Source organism: Pempheris klunzingeri, chromosome 12, assembly GCF_042242105.1.
Source record: "Pempheris klunzingeri isolate RE-2024b chromosome 12, fPemKlu1.hap1, whole genome shotgun sequence".
NCBI lineage: Eukaryota > Metazoa > Chordata > Actinopteri > Acropomatiformes > Pempheridae > Pempheris > Pempheris klunzingeri.
The window spans coordinates 7,254,915-7,275,779 of NC_092023.1; the positions used below are offsets into that span (position 1 = coordinate 7,254,915).

General features: G+C 40.9%; 1 protein-coding gene across 1 annotated transcript in view; it reads right to left on the bottom strand.

Moving 5' to 3' along the window:
- The window catches only part of LOC139211140 (E3 ubiquitin-protein ligase NEURL1-like), a 30,982-nt gene that overhangs the window by 7,084 nt on the left and 3,033 nt on the right, over positions 1-20,865 (bottom strand). The window contains exons 2-4 of the mRNA XM_070841411.1: positions 18,584-18,825; positions 17,228-17,549; positions 2,335-3,054 (exon numbers count right to left, since the gene is read on the bottom strand). Coding sequence (XP_070697512.1) covers positions 2,335-3,054; positions 17,228-17,549; positions 18,584-18,825 — 1,284 coding nt within the window. The remainder of the gene's footprint in view (positions 1-2,334; positions 3,055-17,227; positions 17,550-18,583; positions 18,826-20,865) is intronic.

Consider the following 20,865-nt stretch of genomic DNA (forward strand, 5'->3'; position numbering starts at 1 on the left):
GATGTTTCCATGGCAACTCGTGGCGTGCGGATGCAGTGAGTGGGTGAGCAGAGACGTCACAAATGCACTCCCCACAGCTGGAGTGGATAATGACTCGAAGAACGTTCATACCCAAGAGAATCAGTTGGGAGGGGGTGGGGTGATAGGGAAGTAGCGAGTAAGAAAATGGACGAGCAAAAGAGGAAGTGCAGTGAAAATTGGAGGACCAGTGTTAAGGGAACAGCCTGTGGGTGGAAAACCCAGCATCTCAACCCTCCATGCAATTACATTTTAATAATGCATATGGAGGGCATCATAAGGAGCTATCACGGCCCCCCTCCCGGTACATAATGCTGGCTGCTGGAAGCCCACGCAAGACAGAAATAACCTCCTCAGCCCTGGTCTGACTGACTACATGAAAGAGAGGAGGGGAGAAACCGAAATCTAGAAATGAAATATCAGAGAGCTTTTAAAGAATCAAAAAAATTCTAAAAAACCACCACATTTGACCAATCCCAGAAGTTCACAGAAAACTTCCTCTAATTATAAATTTCCCTGTGCAAAGAAAGCCAATCTGCAAGAACTGAATCATTATCAGCTTAGCCAGAAGACAACACTGCAGCAGAAGAAGATTGTTTTCAAAGAATTAAGATAAATATCTTTATCTGCCACGACTGTAAACAGTACTAAGGCACTCACATTTGTGCTTGCTGCACTCTGCAGTATTTCACAGTCACATTGTATGCTAAGTCCAAGCAATGCTGGAGCTCATCTTATGAAAAATAGAGTTTAAAATCCTTGAAGTGCAGGATTCTTAAAATTGAGCAAGTCATACTAAATATTTCAAACTTAAATTGGATTTGCACAAAGTGTGGTGAGCTGTATGTAAAATGTCCTAGAAAATGAACTCTTTGTGATATCAGAGACATACACACATACCATGTTGTATGTATGTATGTATTTTTTTGTACTGTTTTTTTCAACATAAATATGTGTCCTCCAGTCTCCCTAAAGAACTGAGAAAAGACCATCCTCTCTGTTCCTCTCCTCCATCTTTCAGTAAATGTGTGTGAAAACAAGCCGTTTAGATTTGGCTCCCTTTATGATGTCATAAGGGGATTTGGTGATCATGTGACCTCCTCCAGCCCTTCAGCAGGCCGGCTGTCCCCGCTCACTGCAAACCTCCTGAACGTACCTCGCTGTCCACCATCGTATTTTCCTCACTAACACCAGCTCCGAGCTAAATAAAGATGCTGAAGGCGAGAGCGAAGCAGCAGATCGTTCTGTTCTTCTAAGACGGAGTGTTCAGACCGAGACTGAAAACAGCTGCAGCAGCTACGTCTGCTACGATAAAAATAATGTGTTTTTTGAACATTAAATCATGTGAACCTGTTCTAGTCCAACCTCCAACACAAATATGAACTTTATAATGAGCAGAATATGGGACCTTTAACAATATAACATAAATTATTTTGGAGACAAAAATCATGGCAAAACTTACAACCACTTCTTAACATTAAACCACCAATTTCAACAGCTCTTGAACCTGTAAGCTATTACATGTTTTTATGTTTGCTAATGTTCAGTCATACAGTTCTTAACTGTGCGTGCAGTCCCACTTTCAGGCAGCCAGAATCTCAAGACCGGCATGATTAATTATCTTCGGGTACGCTCAGGTAACGCATGTATCATTGTGTGAAATCTGCTGGAATAAAACAGAGCTGATGGAAATTCTGTTCAACTGAAGATACAAAGTTAACATTCATATGCAAACATGTGGGTGTAGCACGTAAATTCCCAAGAGATATGTCAGTTGATAAGAAGTCAGAGAGCAGCCCAGACAGGGCAAAAGGGAGGGGGAAACTATTTCATGACTCGGCTGAGTGGGATTTCAGCCTCCAAAGGTTGTTTGAGGATTGCAGACTGCATTAACTTTGCAATGGAAAGTCACAAATGACATCCTGTAAAAAGCTGTGGAATATATGAATATGACTTCTTTAAACCAAGATTTAATCAAACAACCAAACGATGGCTAAAACTAATGCTAATAAGAAACTACTGATCTGTGTAGGTACATTTTGTTTTTGCTTGGACCAAATCTAGCTTTGGCTTCAAGTTGTGGGTTTCCTTCAGTCCAGGAATACAGGGAAAACCCCAACTGAATCTGAATAGGAATTAGGAAGGAATAGGAATAGGAATTAAAGCCTAATTGTTTTTTAAGGAGATCCTTATTGTTCTTTTTTCCTGAATGTTGACATTTCAAATTACTGTTCCCAAAATGATTTAAACTTTGCCACTTACAAAGTTAACATACAACCTAAGAGTGCAGTCGAAATAAAGATTGAGTGAACGAACCCAAAATCCTGAGTTGTGTGATGGTGCCGTGCAGACCGAAGAACATCCAGAGAGGCCGGGAGTTATCGACACACAGCTGCATCCCTGCACTGATGCCATTATGGCTCATCATGACCTCTCCTTCTGCATTCACCACAAAGCCCAAGATGTCTCCGCCATGGAGAGGTGCCGCCACCCGACACATGGCCCAGAATTCCTTGCGGTCAACCAGGGACTCTGGGTTGGATGGGAGGTCACTGGGCCTCAGGGTGGCCGGGTCACATGATGTCACGCCGTAAGAAAGAGACCCAGGCCGTGCGATACCCGCCTTCACCTTCACAAACACAGTCTCTGAGCAGCACATCGGCCGGCTGGTGAACACCAGCGTCCTCTCGTCACCACGATGATCCAGACGCGCCACCGTGTGCTTGTCCAGCACAGTAACATGGATGCCGTGCACCAGGTGGAAGTGAAGATCAGTGTCCAAATGGCTGGGCAGCAGTGAGCACTGCTGCGAGTTTTGAGAGTTTTGGGGCACATGGCAGGAGGTGGAGCTTAAGGGCTGTAGCCGTTCCTCTTCCTCATCATCTTCCTCCAGATGTGTCTCCTGCTGCTGCTGCAGGCTCAGGTCACACAGGCTGATGGAAAGGCGAGGGTCATCACCATTTCGCTGAATGGAGGTCCGGTGGGCGGCAGCAAAAGAACGAGGACGCAGGCAGTCCAGGGGGACCATCTCACTTTCTGTGGAGAAAAAACACACAGGAATGTTATATAATCACTTGTTTATGGTGTTTTGAAGTGAAAATTCCCATCTGAATCAACGCACAGTGTATTTTTCCTTGTTTTCTAATGATTTTAGTTAGAAAACAGCATAACCTTATACAGACTGTGGCTTATAGAGCCAAAACATCTCCATTTAGTCTTTGCGAGTGGGGAAAAAGTGTCTGGAGAGCCAAATTTAATTTATGTACCCACTTAGTATTCTGCGTACTTCCATGCACAACACTGGTTTGTTTTACGTTCACTGTCTGTACGTTGTTCATTCATCATACCCGTCACTGTAAACAAATGGTAGCTTCCGGCTTCTCTGCTTTATAACGTATTAATTCTAATGAACTCTCTGCACCGAGGCTTGTAGTTCAACAATATGAACAAATACATCAACGTTAACAAGTTTAGAAACATATCAGGACTTTAAGTGGGGGCATATTGTAGCTGCGGGCCAGTGGCTACATCACTGCAAAAGAGACATAACAGCTTTATGTAACACTGGAGAGTAAAGAGATGCGCATGAAGCCACTTAAAGACAATAAAGTTATCTTATTTCTAACGCTTATGTTCACTCCGAAGTCTGGAGTGTTACCACGATAGAGAGCCTGAACTGTGGAAATGCAGATATTATCATAAATCCAAGGACTTTTTTTTTTTAAGGCTACTCTTTAATGAACCTTTTTTACCTTAAGTCTTTGTCAAGGACCAAAATGTCTGCATAGTATATGGTGGGTTTCAAATAGCTGCAATGAGCCGCCACGAGTCAGAGGTGTTTACATAACAAAGTGTCTCAGCAGCAGCGACTGAATGTACTGGGTTCTACCTCCGTACAGTCTGTACACATTTTCAGTTATGTCTCTGCGTGCTAAAAGCAGCTTCTTTTCCGCTCATTGAAAGGGAAAGGCATTCTAAAAACTGTATCACATGTCTCTCCTCACAAATAGACCTTCGTATTCTAATTCTGCACACTGAAAAAAGGATGCCACATGGGAACATCGTTGCAAAAAAGAAAACGAAAGAGAGTGTGTCTTTCCATGCGCGCGGCCAGATCGTGACACGCTTAGGGACGTGCTGCCAAATTTAACACAGCCCTCTAACACAGGCTAAAATTAGCCTGATTGGACATTTGAGGAGAGCGGGGAGGGACAGGCCGAGGGATGAGTGACATGATGGCTGATGGCAAAGCCTCGATGTGCTCTGGGCTTTCCCTGTGGGAAGTAGATGGAGCGGGAGAGCGCGACAAAGGAGAAGAGGATGAAAAATAGGGTGGGGTGAACACTTGAGAGACTGGGCATACCTCACCAGCTCCTCGTTATCACACAAAGACAGCACATCTCCGGCCAGCCACTGATAAACTGCTTGAACTTAATTACTTCCTCAGTCAAGAGTGTCCACAACCAAGCAGGAGGCTCTTATTATTAGCAGCCTTATCATCTTCAAGGCAAAGTTAGCCGACTTTGGGATACAAGAGATAATTTCTATTCTTGCTATTACAGCTTCCTGCGGTTCACAGTTTCAGTTTTTGAGAGTGGTGCAGTAGTCAAAATAAGCCGTGAGGAGAATTGTAACATTACAAGGACGGTTCTACCTATTGGAAAGATGTACAAAAGATAAAAGAAGACAGAATAATCAAAGATCAAGACGTGAGCCAAATAAATATGTATAACATATGCCTGGGTTCAGTGTCAATGGATCCTGTGATAGAATTTCACACATGAAACTCCTGATAAATATAAAAAGCATTCAATCAAACACTGAGATCACACAGCTTGAAACACAAAATACGCTATGTTTATCTTCTGTGTCCTCCGATGAACATGTGTTTATATATGTTTATGTGTGATCACCAGCATTCACAGCGCGGTTGCATGGACAGGGGTAAAGACAGCTGGAAATTACAATTTGTTTTAAGAAATACTACAGAGTCAGCTATAAACATATAAAAAAGCACAGCAGTTGATACAGTTATCCGAACAAAGTTAAAGTGGCTGGATGAAATAACTGATTAAAAATAATGGCTAAGACCAATGGATAAATGGTTAAAATAGATGGTTAAAAGTTATGGTTAAATGACTGAAATCATTAGAAATGGCTGTGATTTAAATAGTTAAAAGGCAAATGATAAATGGTTAAACACAAGTTAGCGTAAACATAATGAATAAATGGCTGAAATATCCAGCTTCTGCAACTCCAATTGTACAAATGCCACTCAAATCAACCTCAAAATACTGTAACAATATCTAATTTTATGTCACAAATAATTCGATGATATCCAGTTCCTTATATTCAGATGAACGCGTGGAACAGCATGACTGAAGAATGGGGAACTGGAGTTAATCTGATTGGGCTGTGGAGGTTACTCTCACTTGAGTTATTCCACCAGCACACACGAGACAACGAACAATAACTTTGTTACTACTCTTAGTCTTACTACTGTCTAACCAACTCTTCATCTCCGACTCATTAACATGTCGCTCACATACAGACAGGTGCAGTCTCGTCTTTTGTCCTCCGAGTTAAGCATGGCACTCACAGAAAATTCACTGCAGCTTAGCATAACACTCTCTCTGAGTTGCAACATTTGGCTGTGCTCCAGTGGTTTTTACAACAGCATGTCTTGAACATAATGTTGATTATGTTTTCCCTTGAAGTTTTAAAGTTCAAGTCCTTGAAGCTTTTGGCAAAGTCTGATCCACTTTTTTCAGACATGAAAACAACACAGACATGATTAAGTGTACGGTGGAAAGTGTCCCAGTAACATGAAGTGGTCTTTGAACAGCTCCAGCTACTCAATCTCAGGAGAAAAGCTCTATTTAAATTGCGGCACACATACCAGACTGACACTACTTTGCATGGTCAATGGCTGACCTCTTGGCTTTGGCTTTTTATTGAACAATGTAGCTGTGAGAAAAAAAAAATCAGACACCAGACTCACTCAGCTCTCACTTAACATCATGAAGGAACACATCCACACAAAAACATACACCTGCAGAGAATGCCTCTACCTGTTTTACCTAGTCAAACAAGCAATGTTCAGACACAGACACTCTTATCGGCCGAGCCAGAAAAACCAGTTCCTGAAACCTGAACATGATATTGGCAAAGGACAATGTCCAGGATGTAACTGACAAACTGCCGTCCTGTTTTCCTGTGATCACATGCCAGTCTGACAACTAACGTAAAACGGTTTCAAATCCGTTTATGATACAACAATGGCAGAGCAAACAGCCTGGCTCCACCTCATCTTGAAATGCGTTTCAGAGAGCCCTTGCATGCATTACAGTACAATACTAAGTTTTTGATCTAAATCATTCAATTCAGTTAAGGATTTTTATTCATCATGTGCCTTTTTTAGTCCTGAACAGCTCTCAGTCAGACAATGGCATGATACGGCATAGACAAGACAAGGGTTCAGTTTATTCCTTGGCACAGTGGAACGGGATTAAGAGGCTTTTGGGGGTTTTAGTGGAGCCGCAACCTCTATACAAGGTCAGCTGCACCAATTGTGTGCGTGTGTGTATGTGTGTGTTTGGGGATTTTCCCTAAGTATGCATGCCTAGGGGGCCTATCCAGGGCTCTGACTAGAATGAGTCAGTGAAGTCATCTGTCATGAGAAAGGAGGGTGAGAGGGAGGTGTGTGTCTCTGTCCCAGAAAGGAGAGGGAAGGGCTTTGCTTATCATAGAAAAAAAACAAAAAAAAACAGAACGGGCTCCAGGGGAAAATCTACATTGATGAGCTTTTAAGGAGAGGTATCCTGGTCAAGATAATGGCACAAGTATATGAGGGTGAAGCAGGAGGGCCTAAAAGGCACGCGATACGACATCGATACACGGGAGAAGCCCAACAGTTTGAGCATCTGACATGCCATGTGCAATAGGAGCCACATATGTGGCGCTTTTCAGGGATCAAGTCGAGTCTCTGGTTTAGTGCCAGATGTTTCTGAGTTTTGGATCGTGATAGTGGAAAGAAAATTGGACATGCCAAGGTGACAAATGGCTGTAGTGAAAGCGACGCTCTGCACTTCAGGGATGTCACAACGGCCTCAGTGTCTCCAAGGCCAGTTAGAAGACACAACTGAACTAACTAAAGAGTCTCAACATGCATTAAACACCATGCACAAGATGCTCTGCCTTTTTTAACCCAACACTTATCCTGATTATCGTTAAAGTGTAAAAATGTCCATTGGCTTATGAGGTGTCTTTGGTGTTTCATTCTGATCTCAAACATATTTCTCCAATTATAGATTCATCTCATTGTTTTGGTCAAAATGATATCAGGAGAACCTATGAAAACTACACCGAGACACATTTGCACACTAATACACACATAATACACAGGGCACGTTCATATCTTCACTGGGACCAGACTCTTGTCATCTGAAAATGATTATCTTCCTCTCTGAAGGGTTCCCCCTATAGCCCAGCTCACAGGATCCAAACCTGACAGGCTCCATTACGATTTCTATTTTGATTTCTCTGCAAATCTGTTCGATTCCATCTGAGTTGATTAAATCCCAGCTGAGGGACAATAGCCTGTCCAGCGCCATTTATTTTGGTTCGGCAAATCAAATAAATTCCAAGCACTGAGATCACTTGAAACAGAGCTCTTATAAATACATAGACTCTAACCCTGATGTGTATATGCTGGCAGATGTTAGGTCAAAGGACAGTCTTCCAACATTTCAGTTCCTACCAGGCCTCTCATACAGAGTGACTTTTTTTACTTTAGTTATACTTATGGCACACAGGAAAAATAAAGGGAAAATCAAAATAGATCAGTCAGAATTGTGCAAACCAGGTTAGTTTTTGGTTTAATCATAACATTAAAACCAAGAGCAATGCGAGTTATACTTAAAGTTGCTGCAATATATTTTTAATTATGAACAATGGATCAAATAATGTATAAGGGCTCGCACTTGGTGATGAACCCACAGATCATTATTATCCGACTCTGCAGTTCCTGTCAGCTCTTTTGAAGATTTGTAATGTTTTTCAAGTCATTGTTTTGTTTTTTTGTCCTGCTGTAAGAACAGGCAGCTGTTTTCAGCGAAAAACCTAAAAAACAACAACAAAACAAAACACTGTACTCTGCCTGCTCAGCACAAAACAGTCAAAAGACATAATTAGTGGCTCGCTGGTGAACGTAGTGGAGCATTTAGGAGCTAAAATGAATGACTCCAAATGAATGCTAACTTTGCTCCATGTCTGCTAGATGTGTAAAGAGTCAACTGTTTGCTAACAAGTTCACCATTACAATGTAAAAGGTGATGATAAGTCCGATTTTGTGTTCCCAGCCTGTTTCTGTTGCCCCCAGGTGAGCAATAAATCTGTTATTGCAGGTGGAAGCAAGTAAATATAAACCAGAAAAGATCAAATTGACTATGAAATGGTACGTGGCCATAATGCTGCATATGCTGTCTTTGGACAAAGTTTGTGTCTTTTTGCCTTCATGCTAAACAACAGAACCATGGCAAAGACTTACTTACTTATTTTCTTTTATTTTTTTAAAGTCATTTCTTGGCGTCTTGCTCTGCTCTTGACTCACACCAGACTCAGAGGCACCGTTGCCATGGTTTCCTTCATCCAGCATTTTCCTCTTGTTGATTATAGTCAGTGTTCTGCAGATTTTTAAGAAGCCTTATTATCTTGGGCAAGATGAGTTGCTGCCACCAGTAAGTGTGAATTTTTCAGCTTTTATGATGAAAATGTTCTTCTTCCCTTGTTTCCCTTGTGCCGTGCTACATATCCATAAACCTTTGTAGCTCCTAGCCTGAGGTGCGGCCACTGAAAAGTGTTTTTTTTATAGCTCTAAAATAAGTGTTCATGTTGTATCACTGCAAGCTAGTCTATAAATTAATTTTAACAAACAAGGAACATTCCCAGGTCGGCTACACTGAAGTGCCTCTGCACTGCAATTTAGGATATTTGCATCCCAATTCCACATCATACATAAATAACCAACCTTCATAGTGCGTTGGTTTTTCAGTTAGTGCTCAAAAAAGATGACTCATGCAGTGTTTTTGCATATCTGCATTATCAACGTACAGTGCAAAGTGTGCAGCTGCAGATGCCAATCAAGATGAAACTACAAGCAGCAGTTCCAACTTTCATTCTAAAATCATCACATTTAGAAATTAAGACATTGCAATTAAAAAGCTGCAATGTGGAAGAAGATTCTACCTTAACATCACTCTCAGAGTGTTGGCATTTTAAGTATAGTTGATTCTGGCATTTTCCCACAAGGATAGATAGTGTTATTACAGAAATGATTAGATTTAGCATGTGAAGCTGTCAGTGTTGCCCGTCGGAGGGTACTGGGGACTGCCTGATTGCCGAGAAGCACAGTTACAGCTTTAGCGTTGAACATGGTGGGAAAGTATTAAAAAGGGACAATGTACCTATTTAGGAGTGCTGAAGGTTACCAAAGCCTTGGACCACAACCATCTTTATCCTTGTTATTTTTACCCAAAAAAGGTATCAACATGGACCTAACTAGTCCCCTCGATCTGAACTTAAGTTGCAGGCTTCAGTAATTTCCAAAAGAGGAGATCTTGGGACAGGGTTCACAGTCTTGCAAAATCAGGTTAAAATGTCCGGTCACATGAAAAGTGATTTTCATGTGATTTATTGGTGTGATCAGCATAAAGTGAGGGAATGTCTGAGGAAAGAGAGTGCAGAAAGGGGGAAAGAAGGGTGTCAGGCTATAGTATGATTGATGATTTTAGTCTAATTCTGCCAAAAGAATTCAGCTCAAGGAAATTACTAAATGTTTATAATACAGAGACATTTAACGTCTCTCTTTGCCTTTCTCCTTCACTGTCTGCTGTTTGCCTTTGGCAACAGACCGACTTTTGACTGATGACTTTGCATAATGCTATTATCATGCTGAATTTCCAGTTTATTGTTTTTGGAGGATTTGGCCGTGAGCAGCGGACCAGAAATTGAACGAATTAGTACAACATCCATTTGTATTACTTCAAGGTAATCTGAACCTTCGGGCCTTTCACGTTGTCATCAATCAAAATTAACAAAAGAGTTTATCTATAAAGTCCCTTAAACCAGGTATGGACCACACCTTCAATGTAAAATACAGTTTAAAACTGAAGTTATAGTTTTACATGTATTTCATGTTTTTATAGACTGAATTTTGTTTTTCATGCTGAGCCATTTTTACCTGCTTGCTACCAGGCTGAACCTCCATTGTTTATCTGACCACTTGTGTCAAGTTGCACCTTTCTGACATTTCTATATTTACAACCATTTTATTCACAAATGAAAGCTCTGTGAAACACCACATAATCTGTGCTGACAAGTGAAACAATGAGTGAGATCTGTGGCAAGTGAGCGTGAGCGTTAGGCGCACTGAGAGAACACAGACAAAAATAGACACAAAGAAAGGAAAGTACAGCACAATCAGGTTCAATCAAACCAACATGTTTGTGTAGCATAGAGCTTTTCAGCATTTCCATGCTATCTCTTTATCTGTTGACAAAACAGGTATGAGTCAAAGGCACAGCCATCTTTAACTGCCAACAGATCATTTCTGGTTAGATTTGAATAACATGAGGGTCACATGATACCAAGAATAATAGCATCAGACAAAATGATGACTTTCACACAGTGGTGCTTTATGCTGAATGCTAATGTCAATGCTGACTAGATCTGAAATGAGAAGTTGATTTGTTTGATTAGTCATTAGATCAATAATTAGCAAACATTTTGATGACTGATTAATTGTTTTTAATCATTGTTGAAGTAAATGCGAAATAATCCCCAGTTCCAGCTTCTAAATTGTGATATTTTGCTGCTTTTTTGTCCTTTTTCCATGTAAAGTGAGTATTTTGGGGGTTTGGGAGAGTTGTTCAAAGACAACAAACTAATTTAATGACACATCACCTCAAGCTTAAGGAAATTTCACTAATTTCTGACATTTTCTAAACTAAACAAGTCATAAAATCAATTAATTGAGAAAATAACCATTTGTTTCAGGTCTAATGATGATCTTTAGCAGGTAGAATGTTGACTGGGTTCACCATTTTTGTTTAGCATATTAGCATGCTAACATGAAAATGTGAACTATAATGGAAATGCATCTTATATTTGTTAAGACAGAATGGCATGGGCATCCATAAAGCCAAGCCACTACCATGGCTAAAAATCTACATCCATGCAAACTGTAGCCAAAAATGCCAGATTCAAGCTGCAAGCCTGCAGCAACACGAGTGGAAACGTCAGTGATGTCTGTCAGATTGTTTGCACGCATGAAAAGCAAACAGCAGGAGGTCTTCCCCACTATGATGCTCTACAGGCCTAATGCATCGCAACACTGTGTACAGAGATGATTGATGTCAACACCCTCCTCTTAATCACCTGAGAGGTATTCAGCCTCTTGACAGTCTGGCAGCCATTTTGGATTCTTCTCTAATGACTAGAGAGACAGGTTGCAGATGATGTTAGCCGACGCCGGCCTCACGGATCACTACCATTCTGTCAGTGATTAAGTGACTCATCTACCCCTAGTAAACAAACCCCCAATAGAGCATCTTGCATCCATCAAAAGATGCCTTTGACTTGCCCCGCTTATCTAACTTGGAGGGAATCCATCATACCTGTACAAAACGGTGGATGCTGTGTGGTCTCCGGGGATTCGCCCCATAAACAAACAGATTCTGTTTAGACTGCAGCCATACATGTGCAAAGAGAACGCTGTTACTTTTTTGACTGCAGAAAGGCATTGCATTCCCATATGTGTTTGGCTTCAGGGAAAAGAAACAGAAAACACTTGGAAGTTATTCGTGACCTGATTTCCGGAGCTTCTACAACAAACTCGATAAAACTTGATGAAAAGTTGATTGAAAAAAAAAAAAAAAGAAAACTTACCATGCAAACTGTACATTTTAAAAAAGCACATCTGTTTAAAAAAACAGTGTTTTTGTTTCAATATGTTGTGTTTAAAGCCAAATGTCTGATAACACAGCTCCAAGAAATACAGTAAACAGAGACATTTGTGAAAAAAAAAAAAAAACAGCTGACAAATGCGCCTTGAAAACAGTTATGTTGCTTGAGATTATACACTCGAGGAAACCTTTTGTAAATCCCTCTGAGGGCTAATGTGTCTCAGTGTAGCGGCGCAGATCCTCAACAGCACAGGCTGTTCTGTACGAAACCCAAGCAAGGCACTTTAGTCTTTATTGATAGCTGCGTGAGTAGGACAAGTGTGGTGATGTAACAGATCTTTCTTAAATTGCATGAGCAGCATTGTTGGTCTGGACAACCCCTGAGGCTCAGTTTGATTTCAGCAGATTAATTTAGCTTCCTCCCTTACGCAACACCATCTCAGCTTTCAAGCAGTCTCACTGATCTCAGGATCACCTTTGACTCCTTGCATGGGTGGCTAGCTGCTGAACTGCACTCCCCTGATAACAGCTTAGAGAGGAAACAACACAGCTCTTGAAAATATCCTTAAACATCAGAATAACCTTACAGCAGGCAAACTGTTTGGCAGCTGGCTGTACTGAGAGTCAACACAAGTGAAAAAACAGCGATGGATAGCAGCTTTGATGAGGTTGTAAAAGATCAAACATACAAAGGTATGAGAATCCTGCGGAGCATGCGTTTGATGCGGATTATCCACAGGCTAAAAAAAGATTGTGGCTGCTAAAATGGATCACTTTCATAGTAGGTCACTGCTACTGAATGGAAAAAAATAAAACTTGTTTAGACAGTGATGCAACGTTATCATGGTTTCAGAATGAATTTCACAGGCTCGGGAAGGATGACAGAAACCATTAGTTCATGCAAAATAATCAAACCACCTAAAGATTTCATCAGAATAGCAATAACACATTGTGCCAGTAACTCTGTCTTCAGCAGACGTTTATACTCAGGTGGCGTTGCAGAAAAACTGTGACACGTACGGTAATGAGTGCTGACATATGAGGTGGGACACTTTCATAATGAATCCATGAAATATTAAAAGGTGAGGAAGCTATTCACAGAGAGGATGTGATCAAATACAGTTATGCTCACTACATGGGTCTTAAAATAAGACAGAATGAAGGGTGATTGGTCTGAGCTGACGGCTGAGTCACTTGGGGAATGAGGTCACAACACAAGAATGGTCCGGCCTAGAGAAACACTCGTTAAACGCTTTGGGAAAGTGAAACCTGTTATCTCTACTCACATATGTTTATTTTCTCAACATAAACTCAAAAAGGAACTCCAGCGATTTAGCACTACTAAAATTTCACAAAGTTGGGCTACTCCCACAGGAGACAGATTAAAAAATGAGAGGTCAAAATCGAAGCAGCAGATGTCATGATGTCCTGACTTTTAGTCTCTGGTATGGATCAAACTGCAGAAACATTAAATCCCACAATTCACATAATGCAACTCTTTCATTAGACTCTAATAAGAAGTTCTCTGAGCACACCCCTGTAGGCAGTGTCATCTCTGTTTGAGGCTAAAGGCTACATTAGCCACGATTAGCGATCAAGTTGCATTGTAGGTAATGTAGGCAGCAGGTTTCGACAAGAAGAAGAATGCACAGAATATAAAAAAAAAAAAAGATATCTCTGGTTGTGTTGCAAGAACAGTGAGGTACCCTTTTAAAAAGCTCCCTTCAGAGCCAGGAAAGATCACTGTTGGTGTAACTAAATAAACTGATCTTCATATGTAAAAATTGTCCTTTTAATAAGCATAAAAATAAACATCATCGATTTAGAAATCAGCATTACTTAAGATAACAGGTTTTAATCACATCTTATTTTCTCTTGTACTTTTACTCGTCTTGAACATTTATCTCAAAAGTCAAATCAAGGTCACCTAACCAAGCCATTCTCTACACTCCGCAGACCTTATTCACAGCTCTACGCTCCATTTGTCCCCTGTAAAAAACAAAAACTGCTGCAGCAGATCTGCAATTCCCACCTGGACAGATTGTGTGATAACAAGCTCACAACAGGTGAAATTTGGTTCAATTTATCAGCCGGTGCAGCTTTCATTTAAGACCCGAGTGTAAGCATCATTAAGAGTCAAAATGCACCCTTGTGTTAAAGGAAAATATGCACATGTGCCAGTTCACAGTACCAGACTTTGATGTGTCCGCCCATATTTCAGAGACTAAGTGTTTGCTGAACTGCAGCCAACTGCCGAGACAATACTGGGCCTTTGAGATATACCATGCTCTCGAGTAGTGACGCTCTCCGGCTATAGAGGAAAGCTGATAGCCAAGTGATCCTTCAGCTGACTGAGGCCTGAGGCTTTTCGATTTAAGCCATCAATGTGGGGATAAAGGTGATTGATGTGGGAAAACCGGAGAAGAAACAGTGGGATTAAGGGCCGCTGGCCTGATAGACAAAAATTACAAGAACTACAGCTATACATCGTGGGAAATCTTGATTTCAATTGTAAAATGGAACATTTCTGTTACATTATCTATTAATGTCTGGTGAACACTCCTATCATGTAAACATATGAGCGGTGACTTTAGGATGATCACGTTGCATTGAATTCAAACTTGGATCCCAGGAGTGAGACATTCCTCTGGTTTGATTGTCTTGGAAAAAACACCCCAGACATGTCATTACCTGACATCATCCCTCCTCTTGTCTGTCCTCTTGGGATGACCAACACACTGCTCTTGTTCTTCGACAAGAGCTGTGTGCTGGTCAGCACCACGGGGCCAGTGAACCCCAGATAGTCGCACTCTGGCGCTGGATACCAACAGCCCTTCACAAGATAGCACGCTTCTCGCTGTCAACCACACCGCAAGAAATGAGGTTAAATGGCACTATCTACACAATATGGGAGCCTCTTCTATTTTTATTAACGGCGCTGACAGCCTCTATTCTTTGGAGAGAGGCAGTGCAATTCTTGGAAATGGTTATAAATAAGTGCCGTGCTGTCCACAAGGATTACTATTTATCTATTTCGCATAGTTTTGCATTGTTTTTAAAAATTGGAGACAGGTGTTTTCAATGCATTGGTTCATAAATCCATCTCAATCTGTAGACATACTTCAGATGATTCAGTGGAGTGAATAGCTGCTATTAGCATAATGATTGGAAGGGACCTGTTTGCTCTTAATTTCTTTGATGTAATGACCCTTTAAACAGCACAGAGAACTTGTTGTTGAAATTCTCCCCTCAGGGACATTTCTTTGATACTAACGACCATGGTAACTATACAATCTTCCTAATCTCTCACCATCTTTTTCCACTGAGCTATTTGCTAGATGTGGGAACAGTAGAGCAGCTGTGTGTAACATCTATTTTGTAACAACTATTTTACCTTAAAATAACAGCTTCAAAATCATTTTGATGGTACACTGATTTGTAATAGGTAAAATGGGGACTCTTTCATTCCCACCCTGCACCATTAATACCTTTTCTTGCACTATAGACTTTAGACTTTAGACTTCTTTATTTTATCCCCCATAGGGGGAAATTTTCTTGTTACAGCAGCAACAATATAAACAGGGACAGTGAAAGAAACAAAGCAATAGAAAAGACAAAAAATAGCAAATATAAATATAAATATAAATATAAATATAGATATAGATATAAATATATGGATTGTGATGAAATGAAATAAATATTTACACCATATGTATGTAGCTATGTAGCTTGGTCCGAGCGGGAGAAATGTGTAACACTTTATAGCACAATGTCACATACCACCAACTAAAGCTCTTCAGCTAGCTACTGTATAAGAAGAAGGTTGGTATTCTCAGTTGGACATCGTGGCGGAGGTAGAGAGACCAAAGACGACGTTTACGGAGGAATCTAAGAAGAAAAACAGCGAGTGACCAGAATAAATCTCAATAAGGCTACAAGACAGACGCCAAGCTGACCTTCTTGCTGTTGGACTGTGGAACTGTTGTTGTAAAAATCCAAACGTATGAACCACACTTTCTAACTGAGCAAACTAATGCAGAATCGCAAACTGTTTATACGGCCCTGATGGAAGCTGGACTGATCCGTCTCACGGCTAACGGTAAAAGCATACTTCGTCAACATCCCAACAGAGTGTACATCCCTTCTAATGTTAACTATGAAAGACTGCGATGTTGGCTGTAACCTTACCTGTTTCATGCCTGTCTCATGGAGTTTTGTGGTTTTTCTGGAAGCCAAAAGTCATCTAACCTCACTTCTGTCTCATCCTAGCATGCAAATAAATAAATTCATCTCATCTCTTCTCACACCAAATGATCTCAGCTAGCTTGTAATAATGTACATCGTCCAATGCATGGCCTTTTATGTGCAATTTAACTTATATCATGTCAGCAACAACATTTTATTTGATTACACACATATTCCACATTTAAATGCTTACCAAACAATATATGTGGGCTGAAAACTAAAACATTTTTTCATTCTTTTTTGTTATTATTTTTTTATGTTAATATTCCACTTTCAGAAATATTTGCATTCATGACAGTGGCTTAAAAGTGAATGCACTCTGAAACTGTAGGGGCACCAAGTCCCAAAAAAATACCAATTCTTACATTATAGGTCTTTAACCACTCAGATAGACAAAACATTAGATGCAGAGTAAAGCATGGAGTAAAGCATTATGGTAACAAGACCGCAGTGATGCTTTAAACTCAACATGTTTAACGTGTTTAGTATTTTAGCAATAAAGACAAAGTACAGCTGAGGTTGACGGTCATTAGTTTTCCAGGTATTTGCTCATAAACCAAAGTATTATCAAACATATTAATATTCAGAGATTGATAAAAATCATTAGGATTCATCCTCAGAGGGCCATTAATGTCTGTAACGTATAATTTTGGGCATTTTCTGCTGTGTTGAACAACGACAGGAAACAAGAAAGGGACAAAGCCTGAGCAGGATTCAAACCCAGGCTGCTGCAGTAAGGACTCAGTCTTAATGCTACACGCTCTACTAGCTGAGTTATTGGGGCAGCACGGCCATTTTCAAACTTAATAGAAATCTCTCTAATAGTTGTTGAGATGTTTTTGTCTGAACAAAAGTGGCCGCCATTCAACTGGCCACCAGTATGTCTGAAAATCCCTTAGTCCAAAATAAATGAAAAAAAACCAAAACCCACAAAAACTTCAAATACTAGTTCAAAATTTAAAACAGAGTCATCAGGACCTGATACTGAATTCAGGACTCACCTAGCAGCTGGACCCCCCTGGTGAGGCCGTAGACGTCTATGAGAGCCCACAGAGGTTCAGAGACCTGTACCCCACTGAAGAACAACATTGGGCTGGCGTCGTTGATTCGGTAAAATACGCGGCCCTTCTTGTCCACCCAAAAGGAGATAACGTTTCCCTCATTGGAGAGCTCCTCTGGCAGGGCCTTTGCCCAGAAGCCGCTCTGGGAGACCAGGTCGGGGCAGGCGTACTTCGGCAGGCTGTCCGGGTTGATCCTCGATGGGTCTTTGGATGTGAAACCAAGACGCAGAGCTCCACTCCAGCAGCACTGCTTTTTAGTGATCTAGACAGCACATGTTTTAATAACAAAGATAGTCAAGTTAAAATTAATCTTTACATTCGCTTTTCTCTTTGCTGTGTGAAATCTGAGCCAAAAACAGTCTAAAAGTCTACAGCCATGCTTGCAGCTCTGTGACGCTGCACTTGGGCACTGTGGTGCTGTGGGGCTTAATGCTAATGGCAGCATGATAACATGCTCCTAATGACAATGATAACAACTACCATGTTCGCTTTATTTTTAGTGTTTGAGCATGCTAACATTTACTATTAAGCTCTAAACACAAAGTTCAGCTGAGGTTGATTGAAATCTAGTTAGTTTTGCAGGTATTTTGTCATAAAAATAAAAGCATTTCACAAATTAAATTTTGGCCTGATGATGGTGCTAAACAAAACATCAAGGGATCATCAAAGTTATTACAGTTCGTCCTGATGGGGACCTGATGAGGCATCTGCACCAATTCATCCAGTAGTCGCTGAGATATTTCAGTCTGGGCCAACACACAGACCAACAGTGCCATCCATAGTGCCAAGCCACCAGCATGGCTAAAACCCCGCAAACTACGACTAGTTACTTTGGTATGTTTATCACCTGCAAACAATTTTTGTCTTATTTCGAACCTCTATTTACTTTGCATTTACCGTGCTAGATAACAGTATTCCTCACATGGCAATGCTTGCCCTGCTCTCTCACTTTCGAGACATAGATGGCCTGATAGGTGAAGTGGAAACTTGTTCTAAGCTGCTGCTGCTTTGGCCCACACAAGAGCAGAGAGAGAAAACAGAGAAAATCAAAACAGGAGTGCAAAGAAGGGGAATGAAGAGAGAGACAGGGAGGGAGAAGAAAAGTGAAAACATACTGAGAGAGAACCTAATATTGCTTTGGTGCTATATCGATCCAGTCTGGGTCAATGTTTAACCAGTGATTTTTGGGGTGTATCATGCTGGGATTTTTAAATCAACCCCCTTTCCACTGTTTACACATCACGCTCTAAAAACATGGTCAGAATGAGCACATACTATAATATGTGTATTTTCTACCTTTAGCCGAACTTGCTCATACACAGCGATGGGCCTATTGCTGAATGTGATGGCGTTGCAGAAGCTGGCCTGTCTCTTGACGGTCCTCTGGGACAAGTCCATGACGATCTGCGAGCCCTTGGTGCTGGGGTGGAAGAGCAGAGGGAAGGAGGACAAGCTTCCACATGGCTGGATGGGCAGGCAGCGCTTGGGCTTGTGGCGGCATCGGTGAGACGAGGCAGGAAACGGCCCGTTCAGAGAATCTAGACAGAGAAACAAAAGGGGTAGCTTAGTTTGGCACACAGGTGGGTAGCAGAAAATACATACAAAATAGTATCCAATATCCACATTTTTAATTAGATTAGAATATTAGATCAGATAGTCTGTACCACTGCAGGCTTCACTTTATTACCGACATCTTGAGGTGAACTCCAGGTTGTGACCTGCTGTCACATGTCATCTCACCAGCTCCTGTAATATCCACTTAAGTAAAACGTATTCAAATTATCTAATACTTGAGTTCTGTTTCCAGCTTCTCAGTGCAACCACACACCTGCTGTGGGCATGAAAGAACAATGTGCAGGGTAAATTACATGCAAAAATGTCCTTGGATGAAAAAATAACACTGCACAAGGGCAGAATTTTTCCTTCAGTTGTGTAATTAAGGAGAATATAAAATGCTCTAATTTCAGTAAATGGCCATTTCACTTACTGCGATTCCACATCTTGCCAGATTTTAAACTAGTTTGTTTCTCACTGAGCTGGAACACATTTGTACAATACTAATCAGAGAGGAGGAAATGGAGCAGGAGAAGGAGGATAAAGAAAACAAAAACAATTAAATAACACGTGAGGCGCTCTAAGGGCTAAATTAGAAAGAAAGACATTAGCAGAGAGCAAGCTTTGGGATCTCACAGCAGTTTTTGATGTGTACATGTTCAGCTGGCTGATACAGTATATTGAAAGCTACTCTAATAATAGCAAGGCATGGCTGTTACATGTTATTTTCAGTTATGGCTCATGTTTTGACGAGCGCATCTCAATCTCAACATTCATGCCTGAGCGTACACATTACCTTATCAGAATGAAAAAAAAGAAAATATACAAAATTACTGCTACTAAATGAGGTTCGGTGACATTTGCTGTGCTCAGTGGAAATAGCTAAATAAAAGCAGACCCAAAGGGTCTGACACACAATACAAAAAAATATTCCCATGTGAACATGCATGATTCACGACTGCTCCCGCTAACAGGAACCATGATAGATCTTTTTCACATATCACATCTGACTTTTTGGGTTTTAGACTATCAGAAATTTTGCTTTAGGTCATCGTGAGCCTGATTTCACACTCACTCCCTTTTCATTAGGACCAATTCTCTCATTTGTGTTTCCACATTTCTCCTCAAAAGCACAACACCAAGGTCACTGTGGTGTTGTGGAGGAGGCTTTTTCTCACAGACTTTGGGTTCTCACTAAATGTCAGCCAAGCTCATTTAGCATTGATTGATAATTTGTACAAATATCGTGTCGTGAAGTGATTTGATACAGTTTTCTGTTATAATATAATTCAGTCTTTCTACAATGACACATAGAGGTCTTGCAGTGCCATAAAATCTTCTTCTTGCTTGGGAACTGCTTGTATTTTCACACCTAAAGACTGTGTGGGAGCTGCTTGTGTTTGTCTGTGGGAGAAGTGGACTTTATGAGCTATTGCTGAAACACAGCTATTCTTGCTGTCATTTGAACGGCCTTGAAGGGTCAAGAGGATTATAATTTACCCTGGAGACAAATCAATTAAGACTGTCGGGATTGGCAATGAATCATAATGTGAATTGTGAGAGCAGGCCCGTTATAGCATCACTATTGTTCTGATTTCAGGGCAGAGGTGGAGGTTTGAGCAATGGGTGAGGACCTGATTTCCCTCCATGTATGTAAAAAGGGTAAACCAGACAGAGGCTTTTCCTTCAAATCACAATCAGAGAGGCTCTGCCAAGTGTTCTGGGCTCAGTTCAGTGTATTTGTCAAGCTCCTTGCATGCTCTTGTCCCTGCAGAACAATGTTGAATTGTGCTCTGTGCACAACAGTGGTCTTAAATGAAGTCATAACAAATCCTTCAACCATATTGCATCCATGATGTCATGTCAGACGTGATGTCTTCAGGAAAGCAAAACAGGACTGTATTGTACTACATCAGTGACCAGGCCCGAGACTGAATAGAGTATTTCCTGTAACAGAAAGTAGCAGATTGCGTAGCAACACTCATACTTTGCTGTCGAACCAAGAATCCAATGTCCTCTTTCAT